This window comes from Typopeltis vanoorti, chromosome 9 (genome assembly GCF_054136105.1).
Source record: "Typopeltis vanoorti isolate ZY-2024b chromosome 9, IOZ_Tvanoo_1.0, whole genome shotgun sequence".
Lineage (NCBI taxonomy): Eukaryota > Metazoa > Arthropoda > Arachnida > Uropygi > Thelyphonidae > Typopeltis > Typopeltis vanoorti.
The window spans coordinates 109,792,095-109,811,235 of NC_143557.1; the positions used below are offsets into that span (position 1 = coordinate 109,792,095).

At 34.6% G+C, this 19,141-nt stretch overlaps 1 protein-coding gene across 1 annotated transcript in view; it reads left to right on the forward strand.

The window, feature by feature from the left end:
* Positions 1–19,141, forward strand: part of LOC150103417 (ribosome biogenesis protein bop1) — a 128,496-nt gene that overhangs the window by 70,136 nt on the left and 39,219 nt on the right. Inside the window, exons 8-10 of the mRNA XM_090398153.1 lie at positions 1,115–1,225; positions 7,526–7,687; positions 10,784–10,864. Coding sequence (XP_090254279.1) covers positions 1,115–1,225; positions 7,526–7,687; positions 10,784–10,864 — 354 coding nt within the window. The remainder of the gene's footprint in view (positions 1–1,114; positions 1,226–7,525; positions 7,688–10,783; positions 10,865–19,141) is intronic.

The window sequence follows — 19,141 nt, forward strand, 5'->3', positions numbered from 1 at the left end:
TTGCTTACTGTACCACACGACAATTGTTTCTCCAGTTGCTCCTCCTGTTTTGTCCTGTGAAAGATGCAATGTAAGCTTGCTATTTTAATCCTTACTATCACTTCATCACTCACATTACTTTCAGTCATTTCTTTCATGCTCACATTCAACACACTATTATTCACTAACCTCTGCGTTTGCCAGGACACTTTTGCTTTCTTTCCATAGGTCGTTAATATTTGTCACTTCATTTTCTCACTTTCCACATGACTTGCACTGGCAAAAAAAAAACATTTATGGCAAACTCTCTCTACTCTCAATGTCATACCACAATTCATTCACTCTTGACAATGAATACATACAACACACACACACACACACTACATTGTAAAAAATCCCTCATGCTAAACTTGGTGAACAAGGGAAGCCTTGGCTGCCATTTTCCTTGTATACATCAGTACCATGTATAAAAACACTTTCTAAATGATATCTGCATTACATTTTACACACTCAAACTCAACATTACAATCTAAAATAAGTAAGATATAAAAAAATAATTACTAAAATTGCTAATATTCACTAAAAAAAAACATCTGTAGAACATCTACAACACCGCTTCTGTTCTGCACTATGCTACTGCAGAGCAGAAGCGATGTTGTGAGCATAGCCTAAGTCTGTATTGATTGGAGTTCCTTAAAATCCTTGTGGAAAACTACATTTAAACCATTATCTGCAGAAGAATATCATGATAGTATTTTCCCATTGAGCTCAATTTTTCAATGCCATCATGAGATAGCATTACTTTGTGTTCTCTTTTATATCCAAATTTGTATTCTCTTTTTATAGATCAGATTATATCAGTTAATAGGCAGAATTTAATGAAGGGAAGCATTTAGAGAATGTCTAATTGCAAGCATATCAAAGTATGTGCAGAATTGACTATATACTTTAATATACTTATCTGTAAATATATTAATGCACATACTTATGAATTGATCTTTGACAAATGTACTTATTTATCCATAAATGTACTTATGAATTGACCATATACTTTGATAGGTTTATTTATAGATATTTATCTTCCTATTAATGTCAGTTGTATTATTTTTTACTTCATTATTCTTTTGTTTTTCAGTCTGATATTACTAAGAGAATGCAACATTATATTCCTGCTCCGAAGATGAAACTACCTGGCCATGAAGAATCTTATAACCCTCCACCTGAGTATTTATTTACAGAAGAAGAGGTATGATATTAATGTTGATAATTATAAATATATCCATAGACATTATTAGCATCCAGGAATGTGTTAGCAGAGCTAATCTCAGGTGGTATGGTCACTTAAACAGAATGGGAGAGGAAAGATTAGCAAAACAGGTGTTCTCTGCCCAGTTGGCAGGAAAAAGATCCAGAGAAAGACCAAGATATGGGTGGATTGATAGAGTAAAAAGTGTCTTAAAAGATAGAAATATAAGATCTGATCATGTTGGAGTCTTGACAGGTAACAGATTGATTTGGAGGAAAATTGTAGATAAGAAGTTAATAATGATGTAAGTTTTTTATGTAGTACTATCATATCCTGTGCACCCCTTGAGGATATATGTCAGGAAGTTGATGATGACGATGACTTCATTCAAAAGAAAGGGCCAAAACTCTGGCCTTCTTGTACATCTTAGTTCACTATGAAATGGGAAAAAAAAAAAAAAACTTTTTAAAAACTTAAAAAATATGTTACTAATGTATTCTTTTTTAGATGTGTTTCACAAAATGTGCCCCTCCATGAGGTACTTGTTCATGATGGAGGAAACTTCTCAATGGTAGCACTGACCCTTTTCATTCTTATTCCTATGCTTTTCTTCCCATAGTGTTTGTGCTCTACCTCCCCCGAGTCTTTTTTACTGTTCTATATTCCAGACCACCATCACTAGAATCTAATGCCTTGCCGACATGCTTGTAGTGTGGTGCAACCTGTGGACATCCAGAAAGGAGGATCCTGGTAGTCTTGCATTAGCTTTGGCAAGACAGCTGGTCCTGGATGGCCCTGCCAGCATCATTTGGCTAGTGGGCTTGCCTTCAGGTCAAGGATGTTGTATTAAGTCTACTTCCCCATGGTCCAGGGACAGGGCAGAGGATTGCTGTGGTGCTCATATAGCATCTGGGGCAGTCCTGGCATTCCACTCTTGAGTGCAGGCTGCAATAAATACACAACTGTTTCTAATCATGCACTGAAAAGGCGAATGTTGAATTGAAAAAATGTCAAAATGTCTTCTGAATGAAGAAAATGAATAAAAAAATGGCAGGAATTCCAAAAAATTTAATGAAACTGCATTCAGGATATATCCTGATTGTGCTGCTGTAGCAGCAGCGCAATCAACAAAGTTAGTTCATGCAATATCTGTTGGGGAAATGCCAATTACAGTCACCCACCACTAAACCAAGGGATATGCTCTGATCTCAAGGAGTGACAGCTATAAGAATAGTGATATATAGGATGGGCATCTGGTTCCCACTAGAAACATCTGCCAAAGCAGGATACCTCAACTGTCCAGTTTGGCTCTATATTCCAAATCCCTTATGATGCTTTAAATGTCAGAAATATGGTCATTCTCTAAGTGATTTTCAAGGCTCTGTCATCTATTCCTGACACGGCAGTAAAGAACATGTAAGTTTTGCTCTTACATGAACATGTAAGAGCAAAACACCAAAATGCTCTGTGAGGTAGACCACCTGGCATGTTCCTGAGCATGCCAAAGGTGGAAGGATGAAAAGAAGATATAAAAGTTAAAAACAGAGCAATGCATCACACACCAAGAAGCGAAGAGGCAGTTTACCACAACAGTAGCAACAACATCTGCTAAACCCTCTTACACTGAGAAAGCAACTGTAAAGATAGTGTCAATTCAGCCTTCTCACAACTACAACATCCCTGAAAGATATGATTTGCTCACTATCTCCTTTGAGGGAATGAAAGAGAAAAATCATTATGGACTCACTTTTGAAAATATGCCAAAAAGGATCCCACTAACATGAAAATCCTCTTATTAAAAAAATATTGTAGTGTGCATCATAATCATAGAGAATCAAAATGCTATCTGTTGATGGCCCATCAAAGGATAGCGTCGATACCTCTGCTTTCTTTCAAGAAGATAAAACAATCAATATACTCAGTGCCCTAGAGGAAGTAGAATTTGACAAAGTCTTGGATATTTTTCCAGAAGAGAAGAAATAATGGATACTGGCCATCCACAATTCTCAAAAAATAAAAATAAATAAATAAATTACTAATGAAAACAAAACCACTCGTTGATGCCTCCAAAAAAAAATAGTGGAAATGTTCCTAGAATCGAATTGTCTCAAGGCTCTCTTGCAGAATAATAAAACAATATGCTTCTTGCAGGAAACATACCTGAAATTGTGTGATGATCCAGCTCTCCATAATGTTATCACTTTGTAAAGACTGGACAAGGGATGGACCTGCCCATGGAGGAGTCTCCATCCTTATGGGCAACCATATCTCCCTTCCGACAAATCCAAATTAACGTCAGTATAGAAGCAGTTGCTATAAGACTGTTGGAAATATAATAACAGTATGTTGCATTTATCTCACTCTCACATTTTTCTCAAGATGACCTCGATGATGCCATGTTGCAGTTACTATCCCCCCCTTTACTTTTAATGGAGGATTTAAATGGATATAACATTCTGTGGCATACTACCCAAACAAACAAGCATCAGAGGAAGAGTTGTTGAACATATGCTTGACAACAACAATCTTAAACACAGGTAGCAACTCCTTCCATGTGCCTATCCAAACATTCACCATTGCATAACTATCTGCTCACCCTTCCTTTTGTCATTGTTTATGTGGGAAACTGATGACAAACCTATTTGAAAGCAATCCCGTGATATCCACTCTGCTACATGGGGAACCATGTACTACATTATAGATATCACGAAAAAATTGAGCATGCTGACTGGTCCATCTTTTCCTCATTAGCAGTTTTTGATTCTGCAACAGTCAATTCATCTCCTTTCAGTTATGTAGTGAAGCATATGACTGACTGTATTATAGCAGCAGCTACAACTACAATTCTTAAAACATTAGTCTGTTCCCATGTTTTCCTTAGCCATGGTGAAATGCTGATTGCACAGCAGCCAAAGACACCCAGAAAAAAGTTTGGTATATTTTTTGCTGATACTCCACAACAACAAACGATTGCATTCACCAAAAGGAATCCTGAATCCTATTTATTTCTTGTATATCAGGATCCACCAACAGCAAAGAAGTGTGGGGACAAATCCGGAAAATGAGAGGACCCACCTGCTCTCTATTCTCAAGCACAGGTTGCACAGTTGCTGATCCAACAGCAATTGCTGACACACTTGTGGAGACATTTGCAAAAAAAAAAAAAAAATCAGTATTTTCTTATCCCTCTAAATTCCTTGCCCAAAAAAAGCAAAAACAACAAAGGGTACAGAAGAATAGAACAGACCATTTACCAAAGAAGAAAGCTGCTTTGTTTAAATGTCGTCCAACAGTTGTTGGACCAGATCATATCCATTATGATGGATATGATCTATAAAACATCTGGCAACATTGGCCATGGATCAGTTGTTGCACCTTCACAACAGAAATTTCTGTGAGAGCATATTTCTGGTTACGTGGTGTTGTGTCATCCATCTTGCTAATTGATCCATTTGTGTTGGTTAGTTGGATCTATTCTTATTTCTTTAACTTCTGTTTTTATTTTGTTAGATGCTGATTGATACTGATCCGAATATAAGGAAATTTATATTATCCTGCTCCACCCTATATTCAGATTAGTCTATATAATACAGAGGAATCAGTCATCATCTAACTTTTGCAATCTCACTTTATACAGGCCGAGGTTAATATTATCATTTAAGGCTTCTGCAAGGTTCGAATAAGTTTTATGAGTGGTGCAATGAAGAAAAATCAGGCAAACAACAAATGAATTCAATAAAATAAACATTTAATACTGGGTTATAGAACATGTACATTTAAGCATAATTTCCTAAGCAAGATAATCTAATTGAACAATATTCAAAATATCTGAGACACTAGTAGCCACTCGGTTTGGTTTAAAGATTAAAGTTAAATTTACAGATCTTAATTCTTCAACGCTTAAATACTATTATCACAGCTTGTCTCTATTCAATGAGATAATTCAATTCTTTTATACATCAACTTAGTTCAAATACTCATAACAAACATAATACATTTGGCATTAAACGTTCAGCTTCAATTCTATATTCTTCGAATAATTGAAAATGGTTCACACAGTTCAATGTTCCAGAATTTTACAGTAATTATTATTAAGGTAGAATTCTCTAATTCTCTCTTAGTCAACAAACACTTAATTTAATTATGAGGCAGTTATCATTTCAAGGGGGAAACACTTTAAAGCTCCTTACTTCGGCTATTTTTAGTAGAATGCCACAGTTAATGTTAAGATACATCAGGCAGAGCTAACTCTTATATCTTCACGCTGAAATATAAAAATAAAACTGCTCTTACTGGGGTACACCTTTTACACATTGGATTCACTATAGGCACACTTAAAATAGTTAACTATTACTTTGAAGCAACGCTATTCAAAAGAAATCTTCACTATAATAACTGAAATATTAAACAGAGCTTCACAAGTCATGACGCACTCGTTTTAGGTAATCTACTTATTCCTTATTTTCTTCTATGCATTCAATTCAGCTTTGCACTATTCTTCCTCAAAACAATTGGAATCCGTCGTAATTTTAGAATTCCGTAGAAATATTCCGAATTGCTTATTAATTTCCCAGTCCTTTCTTAATCAATTTATGGCATTTCCCAAATCCCCTTACTGCAACTCATTACTTCACTCCTTGCTGTCCTGAACGCTTCTTATCTCTTTCTTTCGTTTTCCAATTAAAATCATTCATTCTTCCTGCCAAAATCTGGTTCTAGCCAGTTCAGCTTACATCTACTGGCTTCGATCCATATCACAGCTATTCACGTTCTAAACACACGCTGACTCAAATTAACTCCATTTCTCCTTCAGCAGCCAATCAAATTCAATCAGAAGAATTACATAAAATCACTCTTACATACAGAAACAAAATAAAAAAGATATTACAATTCATATAATATACATTTAAATTTGATAAATACTAATTCTTATAATATATTTGCACAGCTTCTTATAATATTAACACAGGAATAAATAAAATAAATTGAATGACATATTTATATAGAGTCTTTTCATTATTATTATGTATTCTAAGATTAAATAATTGATTAATAACAAACAAAACTCAAAGCATTTATATGAATAATATATTACAAGCAAGAGACTAACAACAAATAATATTTACAAGTCTTGCTTATAACATGGTGGATTATGTTAAATGTGAATGAAGTATTAAAACATACAAATTATATTCATTCACAATTTAACATTGGCAAAAGGAGATTATAATTGCCTTTCCTAAGCCAGGGAAGGATTTAAAAGCCTACCATTTTGAGCTTTGTTCCAGTTAAGTATGCTTGGTCAAATGGAAATAGATAATAGAATAATGAAAGCTAGTATCATGGAAATACTAGCTGGATAAATTAAAAAAAGGAATTAGCCAACATGTCCAACTACCAGATACATGACAGTGTTAATTTTAACTTGTGGATATTAAAATTTGGTTAGAAATAAGACACCTATTTGAATACTATAGGCCACAGATATGATAGTTATATGGAAAATGAAGGGAGTAAACAGATGTCATCAGTAACAGAATCATATTAAGATTAAGATATTTTGGGGAACTAATATCATCATTCAAGAATGTGTGAACGGAACTGATCTACAGTGGTATGATTGAGCAGAATTGGAGAAGAAAGATTAGTAAACTGATATTTGATGACAGGAAAAAGATCCAGATGAAGACCAGTATTGTGGTGGATTGATGATGCACATACTAGTGTCTTAGAATACCAAAATGTAAGTTCTGACTGTATTTGAGACCTTCAATTTAATTTGGAAGAAAATAAGAAACTGGTAATGATGTAACTGTAATTGTTTAGCAAAATCCTTATATGCTCTTCAAGGGTTCAACAAGAAATAATTATGATTTTATTAAATGTGCATTCATTTTATTTGTGCTATTTCCATTAATTCTTAAATATAACATTTTTCTGTGAAAAAATTTGTAAAGTAATAAATGATATACTCAGTTCTCATTGTAGCAGACAGCAATATCACTCCCTATAACAAACTACTGAAAAGTCGACCAGAGTCCCATGGATACAATTCCATACTAAAAGAAATTCACAATAGCAAATTGCCCACTATAAAAAATTATTTCCCTGTGGTCTCACCAAGTTTGTTGTAGTGAGAGTTAAGTGTACTGTCATTAATTTTATCATTAAGTTCTAAATTTATTGATGTGGTCCCATTTAATTTCTCCAAAAATTATAATGGGGCTAATGATTTCTGAAATATAGCTAATAAATTTGAAATTGTATTTGTTTATATAATGATGATGTGTTTCGCAATAGAAAGAAAAATGGAATGCTCAAGACCCAGAAGAAAGAAAAATCAACTTCATTCCTAAAAAGTTTTCTTGTCTCAGACATGTATCTGCATATTCTGAGTTCATAAAAGAGCGATTTGAAAGATGCCTTGATTTATACTTGTGTCCAAGGCAAAGAAAAATGAGGGTATGAAACATGTTTTTTGTTTTATTTTATTTACTTTCCCAAATGATTTCTTATCTAATATTAATATTTACACATTAAAAGAGTGTGAAAGACTTCTTGAAATGAATATTTTATTATCTGAATCCCACCCACTAGAGATAGTAAATATATATTAAGTAGTGTCATTGAGTGGCTGAGAGAATATATAGAGCCTTTTTTTTAAAATTTTTTTTATTATTATTATTTTTAATTGTGTTCTTAATTTTTTTAGCATTCTAAAATGTTCAGTTGATGCGCTATACATAACAAACTATGGAAAAGACCCCATCTGAAACCAGTACTGTTTTAAGCTCACTTTTGCAAACAATAAAAACATGAAATCCTCATGACCTTCATCTTGCTCCTTGGAGATCTTTGGGTTTGCGTTTTCCTTTTGACAACATCGTTGTTTTCAGCGATGTTCTTAAAAGGAACATGTGAAAACATGTTCATTAAACAAAAGTTAATGTACTTTGGGCATATTATGTGAGCAGATGAATTTTGGAAAATACAATTATATTGAGGAAGATTGAGGGCATGAGAAAGAAAGAAAGACTGCAAAAGAGTCGTATGGATAACATAAAGGAACTTACCAACAATCATGCATCACTCTATGAGAGGAAAAAATCTAGCTCTTGCCCCTTTCTTAACTGTTCATTTTCAACTTGAATGGATGCCCTCTGGTTTCCTCCCCACCCTCCATAAAATGGAAAATTCCATCTACTGGTGTATTATATGACCTATGCATATAGTATACTGTGTACCATATGACCAATTCAGAAGTTTGAAGGTCCCTATCATATCGCCCACTCTTCCTTTTGTTTGCTATTCTCATTAATATTCCACATTCCGAATATCAGTCTAATATTCTCTTTTTCACCCTCCCCACTGTATCTGCATCACTTTGGAAATCAGGAGACCAGATCTGTACACAGTAGTTTATGTGAGGTCATATCCTTGTAAAGTAGCATAATGACTTCCTTATCTTTACATGTCAATGTTTGCTTCAGTGTTACAGTTTTTGCTATATGGCACCCAAACCTCAATCACATCTACTGATCACTTTTTTTTAACATAATTCTGCTAATGTGATATTCAGTGGATATTATGTCACTATGTTTTAAGTAGAGAGAGAGAACAGAAAATTGATAATGGCAACCAGAGAATTTTGTTCTTAGGAAGTTTTAAGAAAATGTGATAGTCTCGAGAATATTAATAGAAGATTCTGAAAAGGAATCATAGTACTGTAAACTGGAGGAGTTGAGACTGTCAAGAAGTGTTAGTAAAAAAAATAAGATATTGTAGTTGACATTCTAATTCAGTATTTGAGGAAATGCTGAATGAAAAGTTTCGTCTTCTGTCTTAAGGATGCTGGATCTATTTTATTATTCTATTTGAAAAACTGATGGAATTAGTCAAATCTGAAACTATAACGTGGCTTAACATGAAGAGCTATACTTAGATGTGTTGTTTATGAATTAGTAAAAGAAACTGTCTTTCTCTTTTCTGTTATTAGAGCCTGTGTAGCTCAGTGGATGTGGCGTTTGCCAACCACGGCCCTTGGCCGCACGAAGGAAGACTTGGTTTCGAGTCTAGTCGGCGACTAGAGGAAATTTTTCTAAGCCTTTTTTCGACCGGTTCCCGAGTTAGTCGATCTCTGGCACGGGCAAGCAGGTTTTTCCTCCCGGAAACTCGGGTTTTTCGTCCTGTAAACTCAAGAAAATCGACCGTAGAACCCACATTATTTCAGACATTAAATATATTGTGTTAGAGTTAGGGACCACGAGATGGCGGCACATTTGAGCCGTCTCTCTTCACTGAGTACCGCTTAATTAGGGATAGCCTTGGGCCATCTATCTCTGATTGGTACCGGTGGAGATTGAACTGCCCACTCAGTCTCCAAGAGTTAGATAGGGCTAAATGGCCTCGCCTACTCCCGTATACGGGAATAAAAAGGCGTTAGCTGATTTTTTTTTTTTTTTTTTTTTAATAATACAATATTGAATAATATTGTATGCTATATAAGGGAGATTTTTTTAAAAAAAAGAAAGAAAAAAGGATTCCCTGGAAAAGAAGAAAATTTTATATTTTCAGAAAGGGCCTAACAAAGAAACTGACTGAACATTTTGTTATTGTGAAAAATAAGATGTTTAGTCTGATAGACATGATTAAGCATATGTTAGTTTAACATTTAAACAATCCAATAATAGAATTACTCAGAGAATGAATGATTTTATTTTTTAGGATAAGAAAATCTCTAAAGTGTATACTTGTTTTGAAGGCCTTGAATCCAATTAATTTTGTAGTTATGTAATTTTATTTAAAATGTATATAATGTTTTAGTTTCATTTAATGTATATTTTTTTAAAATTTAGTATGGAGTCAATAATTCTGGATTCTAAAAGGATAGAGTTAAAAGTCATTGCACCAATCAGAATGGACTCGTGTAATTACTTAACACTCAGAGTAAACGATAATCTCTTTACAGAGATAGTAAATGATAAATAACAATGTGCATCTGATAGGATTTTTTTAATAGCTGACACTGTATGATAATAAAATAAAACTAAGGATTGATCCCTAAGGCAAAAATTTTAGTCTTTTCTAGTTTTTCATTTTTATAATTTCATGCTCTTCTCTTTCTTATTTGTGACCCATTATTGTTTGCATTTGTCCTTTTTTTTTATGTTGTTTTTGTACACTTTATGTATTGTTCCTGCCAATCCTTTTCTATCATCAGTACTTTACCATTTCCTCCTCCCCCCATTTCACCCCTCATTTCTTGTATGTTTTCTTTTCTGTCATTTCCTTTGTTCTCTCTCTCTCTCCCCCATTTCCTTTGTTTCCTGTGGTGTGTGTGTGTGGGGGGGGGGAGGTAGTCTTGATTCTGTTAACTCACAATAGCAAGCCTTGTGCTATAACAAAATATTTCTCTAGTCCCTAGGTGTTTGCTATAGTCAGCATCTGTTATACTCAAGGTATATATTTTGAAAATTCTAAATATTTATTAAAATAAAAAAAAAATTATGTTGTGTGTGTGTGTGTGTGTATATATATTGATTTTTTTTCCCCTTTCAGTTAAACGTTGATCCCAATGATCTTATTCCAAAATTGCCAAAGCCAAAAGATTTACAGCCGTTTCCTACTACACTAGCTATTGTAAGTATTATTATTATTTTTATTTTTAACATTAATATGCACTTAAATATGATGGGATCACTAGTGGGCAAAGTTAGGTAACTAGGAGCAAGACCTCCACATTACCTTTAAAGGAATGTCAAGAACAGACTATGGCTTCTGAATCAAGCCCAATCCTTAATTTCTCGTTCTGCACCCTGTTAGTAGGTATCTAACTGGATATTGAATGAATGAGGATGGGCTGCTAATTTGAGATTTAGCCAACCAAACTCTATTCTGCATTGGTTTAAATCAGAACACAATAATGGTGCAACATGATGAAATGTTATGCTAGTTGGGCATTGGCAGGTTAAACAAGGCCTGTGCTATTTTCAGGAAGTTGGTTTGATGTAAAATCAGGTGTAAGATTAAGGTGTACACTATCTTCACTCTTATTCATTATCTATATGGATCACATTATGGAAGAAAGTGGTGTTATCTGATACTAAAAGTGGAGATGCTAATCTGACCTCTTTATGCAGATGATGTTATACTCTTAAATCTAGAACGTGTGTGTGTGTGTGTGTGTGTGTGTGTGTGTGTGTGTGTGTGTGTGTGTGTGTGTGTGTGTGTGTGTGTGTGTTGAATAACTGCTGTACAAATTTGATATGACAATCAGCAATGAAATGAGAGACCTGTGAAAGTAGATAGGAACATTGAACATCAGCTGCATTCATGAATGAAGAACAAGTAAAATGTTTCAGCACTTCAGGAAGATGGTAAATTAAATATGGAAATAGACAACAGAATTAGCAAAGTTGGTATAGTAAGAAGTCAAGAGAATAAATTTATATAGAATAAGAGAGAGTTTAGTCAAAACACTAAGCTTGTTATATACCAGACAGCATTCCAACCAATTTTAATTTATGGTTCTGAGAGTTAGGGGAGGAATAAAGCACTTGATTAAAGACTGGAAACCACAGATATGTGAGTCGTGAGAAAAATTGAGGGAGTGAACTTGATGGCAGATAGGTGAAAACGATGTTTAAAAAATTTTTAAAAAAATATTAAGAATGAAATTGGTATTGTTAGTATTGAAGGATGTGTGAGCAGAGTTAATTACTCTTAATGTGGTATGGTCATGGAAGAGGAAACATTAATAAAGCAGTTGTTTGATGCTATATAACAGGAAAAAGACCCAAAGGAAGACTAAGATTTAAGTGGATTGGTTCTGTTAGAAGTGCCTTAGAGGACTGAAATATTGGAATACTGACAGATGATGGAATAACTTAGAGGAAATTTTTGATAGGAAGTTACTAATCCCTGCAGTACTATCAACTTTTCCTGTGTAGTATCCTGTGCATCTCTGGAATAAGATGGCGTGATGTACTTAATTATACTTTTTATATTTTATATGTCATGATTACAAAATCCATAACACAACACTGCCATGTGTGGACAAATGATCAGGAACAAAGAAGGTATCTGTTCATGCTTCTCCTGAACAGGCAGGAAGGTGCATCCTCTGTTGAAAATGATATGGCCACAGCTATTTAAAAGAACAGAAGCAGTAATGAAAGAGACGGATGAGCAGTTTGTTCAAAGTTTGAATCTGAACATCATATGGGTATGTCATCTTGTAGCTGCATTTGTTTTTACACATTTAGAGAAAGTGGAGGACTGGCATTGTCTAGCCTGCTAGACCAGTCCCCATAGAAATAGATGTTTTAAAAAAAATGCAGAAGTGAAGAGTCTGAGAGACTTCATTTCAATTGTAAGGATAAAACTCCAAGATTGGGCAGATTTAGACCAGTATAGCACCAGGAGTTGGTAGGTGAGAAGCTGCATTTTAAACAGAAGAGGATACCAAGTTTTTTAAAGGTGGGATGCCATGGATGTGATGTACACATGCCTAAAGACTAGAAATGTAAATCAGTCCTAAAAAGAGAAATTCAGATATCAAAAGTTGAAAAAAACAAACAAACACAGGACTGCATTTTGGCAATGCTGAAGTTTATCAGAGTACTCATATGCTATCTGAGAGGGAGAGGAGAAAGAATTTTTAGTTGAGGAGTGTTTGAATTTAATTGTCAGTTTTATTTGAGTAATTATAATTATGGAATTAGCATTACTAAAAAAAACTGTTTACAACATAAAACGTAATAAATCATGTAAATCCCGGAACACATCACAACTCAACATCAGCAGAGCTCAAGATTGGTACTATCAACCTAAGTAGCATCAACTGAAAAGAAATGGAACTAGCATAAGAATTGTATATTTTCAGGTGTAAACTTTGTTTGCCTACACTTGGATAAAGGATTAAACTAAATTTATTATAGTCTAACCAAGTGCAAAATAAACTTCCAACATCTTTCTCTAAATCCAGAGTAATTTAACAATAAGATGGTACAACCTTTGGCAACTCGTATATATGGCCATTGCTTCTGCCTTGGTATCACCACTTCTGGGTCTGCCTCCTGCTGATGAGACCTCAATAAAGGTCGAACCGGTCTGGTAGTGGCCCTTCCCTAAATGCATAGCATTATACATGTTCGCAAGGAGATGTGCTTTGCATTATGGGAGATACTAAGACAAGAAGAGATATGAGCGTGGTCCACCTTTGCTACGAGGTGCCAACAGATGTACCACCTTGCCTCAGTCCTGAAGATATTTTCAGGTGCAAACTTTGTTTGCCTACACTTGGATAAAGGATTAAACTAAATTTATTATAGTCTAAACCAAGTGCAAAATAAACTTAAAACAAAATATGTATATATTATGTGGTTTATAACAATTACTATGGATAAACCACTCATGGGAGTGGAGGTATTAAAGAAGATTTAATGAATTTCTATGAAAACAATGATGTAATTTTCCAATACCTTGGAATTAGGAGTCACTAATTTTGAAATACATTGATAGAATAAATTTTATGATCCTTTTTGAACGCATCATCATCATCAAATTCCTGACATTTAGCCTCAAGGGGTGTACAGGATATGATAGTACTACATGAAAAATTTACATCATTACTAACTTCCTACGTACAATTTTCTGCCAAATCAATCTGTTACCTGTCAAAGCTACAACATTGTCAGATCTTATATTTATATATCTATATTCTAAGGCACTTTTTACCTATCAATCCACCTATATCTTGGTCTCCCTCTGAGTCGTTTATCCTGTCATCCTGGCAGAGAACATTTGTTTGGCTAATCTTTCCTCACCCATTCTTTTCAAAGTGACCATACCACCTGAGATTAGCTCTGCTAATGCATTCCTGGATGCTGACAATATCACGTTCTTTCTTAATATCCTCATTTTTAATATGATATTGCCATTGATGCCATCTGTTCACGTCCCTAATCTTTCTCAGGACTCTATCTGCAACCTCTTGTCTTTGGTCAAGTGTTTTACTTCTGACCCAGCTCTCAGGTCCATAAGTTAAAATTGGTTTGAATACTGTCTTGTATACAGCTAATTTAGTGTTTTGACTAATTTCTCATTTATTCCATATAAATTTATTCAGTTGACTTCCTACCATATCAGCTTTGTTGATTCTGTTCCATTTCCATATTTAATTTACCATCTTCACTCAAAATCTTGTCTAAGTAGCTGAAAGGTTTTACTTGTTCTATAGGTTCTCCATTCACAATGCAGCTGATATTTTCAATGCTTCTGCCGATTTTCATTATCTTTGTCTTTTTATTGCTGACCTTCATACCATATCTATCACAATAGTTATTCAATTTAGTCAGGGAATCTTGCAGACTTGTAGCGGATTTACTTAGAAGTATAACATCATCCGCATAAAGTGACATTAACATCTCCAATTTTGATATCAGGTTTAATACCACTTTCCTTCATAATATAATCCATATAGATAATGAATAACACAGGTGATAATGTACATCCTTGTCTGACACCAGATTTAACATTAAACCATCTCCCTGTACTTCCTTCAATACACTTCTGACTAACAACTCATATGAAGACTAAGTATTGCTTGATATAATGATCCACTGTCACCTTTCAACTGGAACATTTTGAATAGCTTCTCTCTTGGTACCTTGTCATATGCTTTTTTACAGATCTACAAAACTTAATTACAGATCTTTGTTATATTTCCATGACTTTTCCATCTATTTGTCGTAAAGTGAATATCTGATCCTGACAGCCTCTATTTTGCCTGAATCCAGCTTGTTCCTCACCAAGCTTCTCTTCCACAATCCTTCTCAAGTATACAGGCATAAATCTTACCAGGAACACTCAGTAGAGAAATACCTCTGTAATTCTCACAATCGGTTTTATTTCCCTTTTTATATATGGGTACTATGAGAGCTCTACTTTAATCATCTGGAATTCGTCCTTCTGTCCGGGCCCTCTGAACTATGCATTGTAGCCACTGTAAAACTTTTATACCTCTATACTTTCAAATATCATCTGCTCCAGCTGCCTTTCCACATTTCAGACTTTTGATGGCTTTTTCTACTTCAAGCACGGATATGTATTCCTGATTGCATGCCTGGTCAGTATTTTTTATCACTGTTCTGTCATCGCTGCTAGTTTCATTTAGCAATTTTTCGAAATACAGTAAAACTCCGAAGTTACATGGTAGGTGGGACCAACAAAAAGCGCGTAAGTCGAATTTGCATAACTCGGAGTATAATTTTGCATGTAATTTATATATACAAACATACGATTGGGACCAAAGATTTACAAAAACACCTAGATTTTTTAAGAAATATAATCATAATTGTAGTTTTTTGTACATAAAAAAAAAAGTTATTTCGATGTCGATGGTTTCATAAAATCTAATAGATTTGTCTGATGGCATAATGTCTTTTTCTTGTCACGCAAAATTTCTTCACAGCAAGCTAATAATTTTTTTATTCCTTGCCTTGTGGTTGTTAGAATCTATGTCTTCCAAAATCTGTAAACCTTTCTTTTATGAATTCCTGTAGATCGAACTTCTTTGCTATCTCACAAATTTTCATTCCGCCTTCAAAATCCTTAATAATATTGAGTTTTGTTTCTCAGTGTTTTTCTTTTCTTGCTAGCTGTAGAAGAATCAGACTTGCTTCTTTTGGATGACATTATTATTTTTTACGTGATAAAATTTTTATCAAGAAAAGAACATTAAACAATTGCAAGGTTTGTAGACTATAAAAATCGTGTATGAATAGAGACCGTGTGAAACACGTCAGTGCTTATTCACAGCATGTGCGACACTGGCAAATGTGACCGGCACCTGAAAGATACGACTAGTGGTGAGTGTGAAGCGGGACGGGAATACGTACATATAAGAAACTGCGTAACTCCGGATTTCCGTAAGTCGGGGTATGACTGTAATTATCCATACTTCAAGGATATATTTTTCTCCCATTTTCATTTCACCTTTATCATCTCTAACTCCTTTTACAGCACTCTTTCCTCCATTCCTAAGCTTCTTCAACAACCTCCAGAATATTTTGCCACCTTCTTGATATTTATTTTCTATGTTCTTGCCAATGTCTCCCCATGACTTTTGTGTAGCTAGTTTTACATAGTGTTTAGCTTTCTTACATTTGTATCTGTATTCTCTAAGAGCACAAGCTGACTTATTTGCCAGGAACTTTTGATATGCTTTCTTCTTTTCCTCAACTGCCTCTTTAACTTCCTGTGTCCACCAGTGATTTTTTTATCCTTGCAGACAACCTCACCACATACCTCTCTTGCAGAATCAATCAATGTTTTCTTCAGAGTTTGCCACTGAATCTCCAAGGTTTGATTCCTGTTCTCAAACTCTTTCATTTTTTCTTCAATAATCTTTGTGTATTTTAGTCTACAGTTCACATCTGAGAGCTGCTCAACTTTTATTCGCTTTAAAACTTTCTTACATGTTATTCTTTTTAATATGAAATTCAATTTTTCCTGCTCAAGACTAAAAGTGATCACTTCCAATTTCAAATCCTGTGTACACTCTAGTGTCCTGCACCAGAGAGAAAACATCACTATCAACAATATAGTCATTGAGACTTTTCTTATTCCTTGCCTCTTCTCTCCATGTGAATTTGTGCACATTTTTATGTTGGAACGTGGTGTTAGTAATAACCAGTACATGTCCTGAGCAGAAATCCAACAAGTATTTGCCATTATTATTTGCTTTACTCTTTTCTCCAAATTTTCCCAAAATATTTTTGTATGTCTGACAATAATTTCCTACTGTGCTATTTAGATCCTCAACAAGGACCAATTTTTCATTGTGTCAGTTGCTTTTTCTAAAGGCTCAAAAAATTCCTCCACTTCTACCTTAGGAGAACCTTCTGTGGGACCATAGGCACAAATAAGTCTCATTGTCCAGTTCCTCATTCTGATATCTGCCACATCACTCTACTTGAAATTGCCTGCCATTCAAGAAGATTAGCCTTGTATTTAGTGTTGAATACTATTGCTACTCCTTCTTTTCCTTGATTTTCATTGCCTGAATATAACATTTTGTATTTATTGCTCAGAAAGATCTCACCAGTTTTTCTCTTTTTTGTTTCAGTCACCCCTATAATGTCGATCTGGTACTTATCTAATTCCTCAGCTAGCTCCATTTCTTTGCCATTCAGGCCTCTTATGTTGATAGTACCAATCTTCAGTTCTGGTGATATTGAGTTGGGGTGTGTTTTAGGATTTGTTTCAGTAGCTGACTTTTCACTGTTCGTCCTGTTTCCCTGGCGAAGACAATGGGGGCCTTGTTTAACCATGCGACACCCCAGCTGGCATGAAATTCTACCATGTTGTGCCATCATTTAATATTGAGTTTAAGCCAATAAGAATACAATTTGGTCGGCTAAATTCCAAATTGCCAGCCCATTCTCATTCGTTCAGTATCCAGGTAGATACTTAACAGGATTCAGCACAAGAAGGTGAGTATTGTATATTATGTCAGAAGCCCTGGTCGGTTCTCCACATTCCTTTAAAGGCTATGTGGAGGTCTCCTCTCAGTTTTGACCCTTAAGTATCCCCTTTTTGAATGCTAGAAGATAAATTTAATAGAAACCAAATTGTACTACTTTATATAGTTTCTTAACAGTTAATGTGCTTGAATTCATCATTAAAATAAATTTAATAATGTATGTTTAGGTTCATAATTTTGGATACTACATATGTAACAAGTTTAGGACCTGATATAGTCCTTTATGTAGTTTATGGAAAGGCAGGAAGAAGAAAATATGGACTATTCAGTATCATGTGAATTGAAATTATTAAGATGAAAATAAGATTCTGAGTTCTTAGGCAACTAATGTGTTTTATGAGAGATGTGTAGCGTAATTTTGGAAGTATTATCTCATGCAACAGGGAATTCTTTCAGAAAGAGTAAAAATGTTCAAGTACATGATGGTACATAATAATCTAAGCATTGCACTTTGGGTCATTAGAGTGATAAACATCCTTCCTTCACATTAATGAATCTTTGCTACTTTCACAAAATTTTGATTTTTCTGGGAAGTGATAGTTTTATCACATCTGAGGTCACATTTTATATAAATCCACAGCGAACTCTCAATTATCCAACCATCAGATAACTGTTTCTTGAATGAGTTAGTCTAGCAACTTACTTCTAGTACAGCGCTATGTAATTGAAGATACTATTAACCAGCTCCTCAATTATCCTTCCCTTAATGCATAACATTAGACATATCCGCAAGGAGATGTGTTTTGCATTATGGGAGATACTGAGATAACAGTGTTGGTAGCTTGCTCCACCTTTGCAAATAGTGCCCTGGTGTTGTACCACCTTACTCCAGTCCTGAAGATACTTTCAGGTGCAAACTTTGTTTGCTCACACTTGGATAAAGGATTAAACTAAATTTATTATTCTCTAACCAAGTGAAAAATAAACTTTCATCATCTTTTTCTAAATCCAGGGTAATTTATTAAAAAAGGGTGGCACACCATTTGGCAACTCCTATAGGTAAAGATGACCTGCTAATGCTTCTGCCTGGTATCTCCACATGGGCCTGGCTCCTACTGAAGAGACCTCAATAAAGGTCGAAACTAGTCTGGATTGTGTTTTGCATTATGGGAGATACTGAGATAGGAGTGTTGGTAGCTTGCTCCACCTTTGCAAGGAGTGCTCTGGTGTTGTACCACCTTACCCCAGTCCTGAAGATACTTTCAGGTGCAAACTTTGTTTGCTCACACTTGGATAAAGGATTAAACTAAATTTATTATACTCTAACCAAGTGAAAAATAAACTTTCAACATCCTCAATTATCCAGTCATCAAATTGATTTCGCATTGTGGTCAGATAATTAGGGGATTACCGTAATTTTAATATAGAAT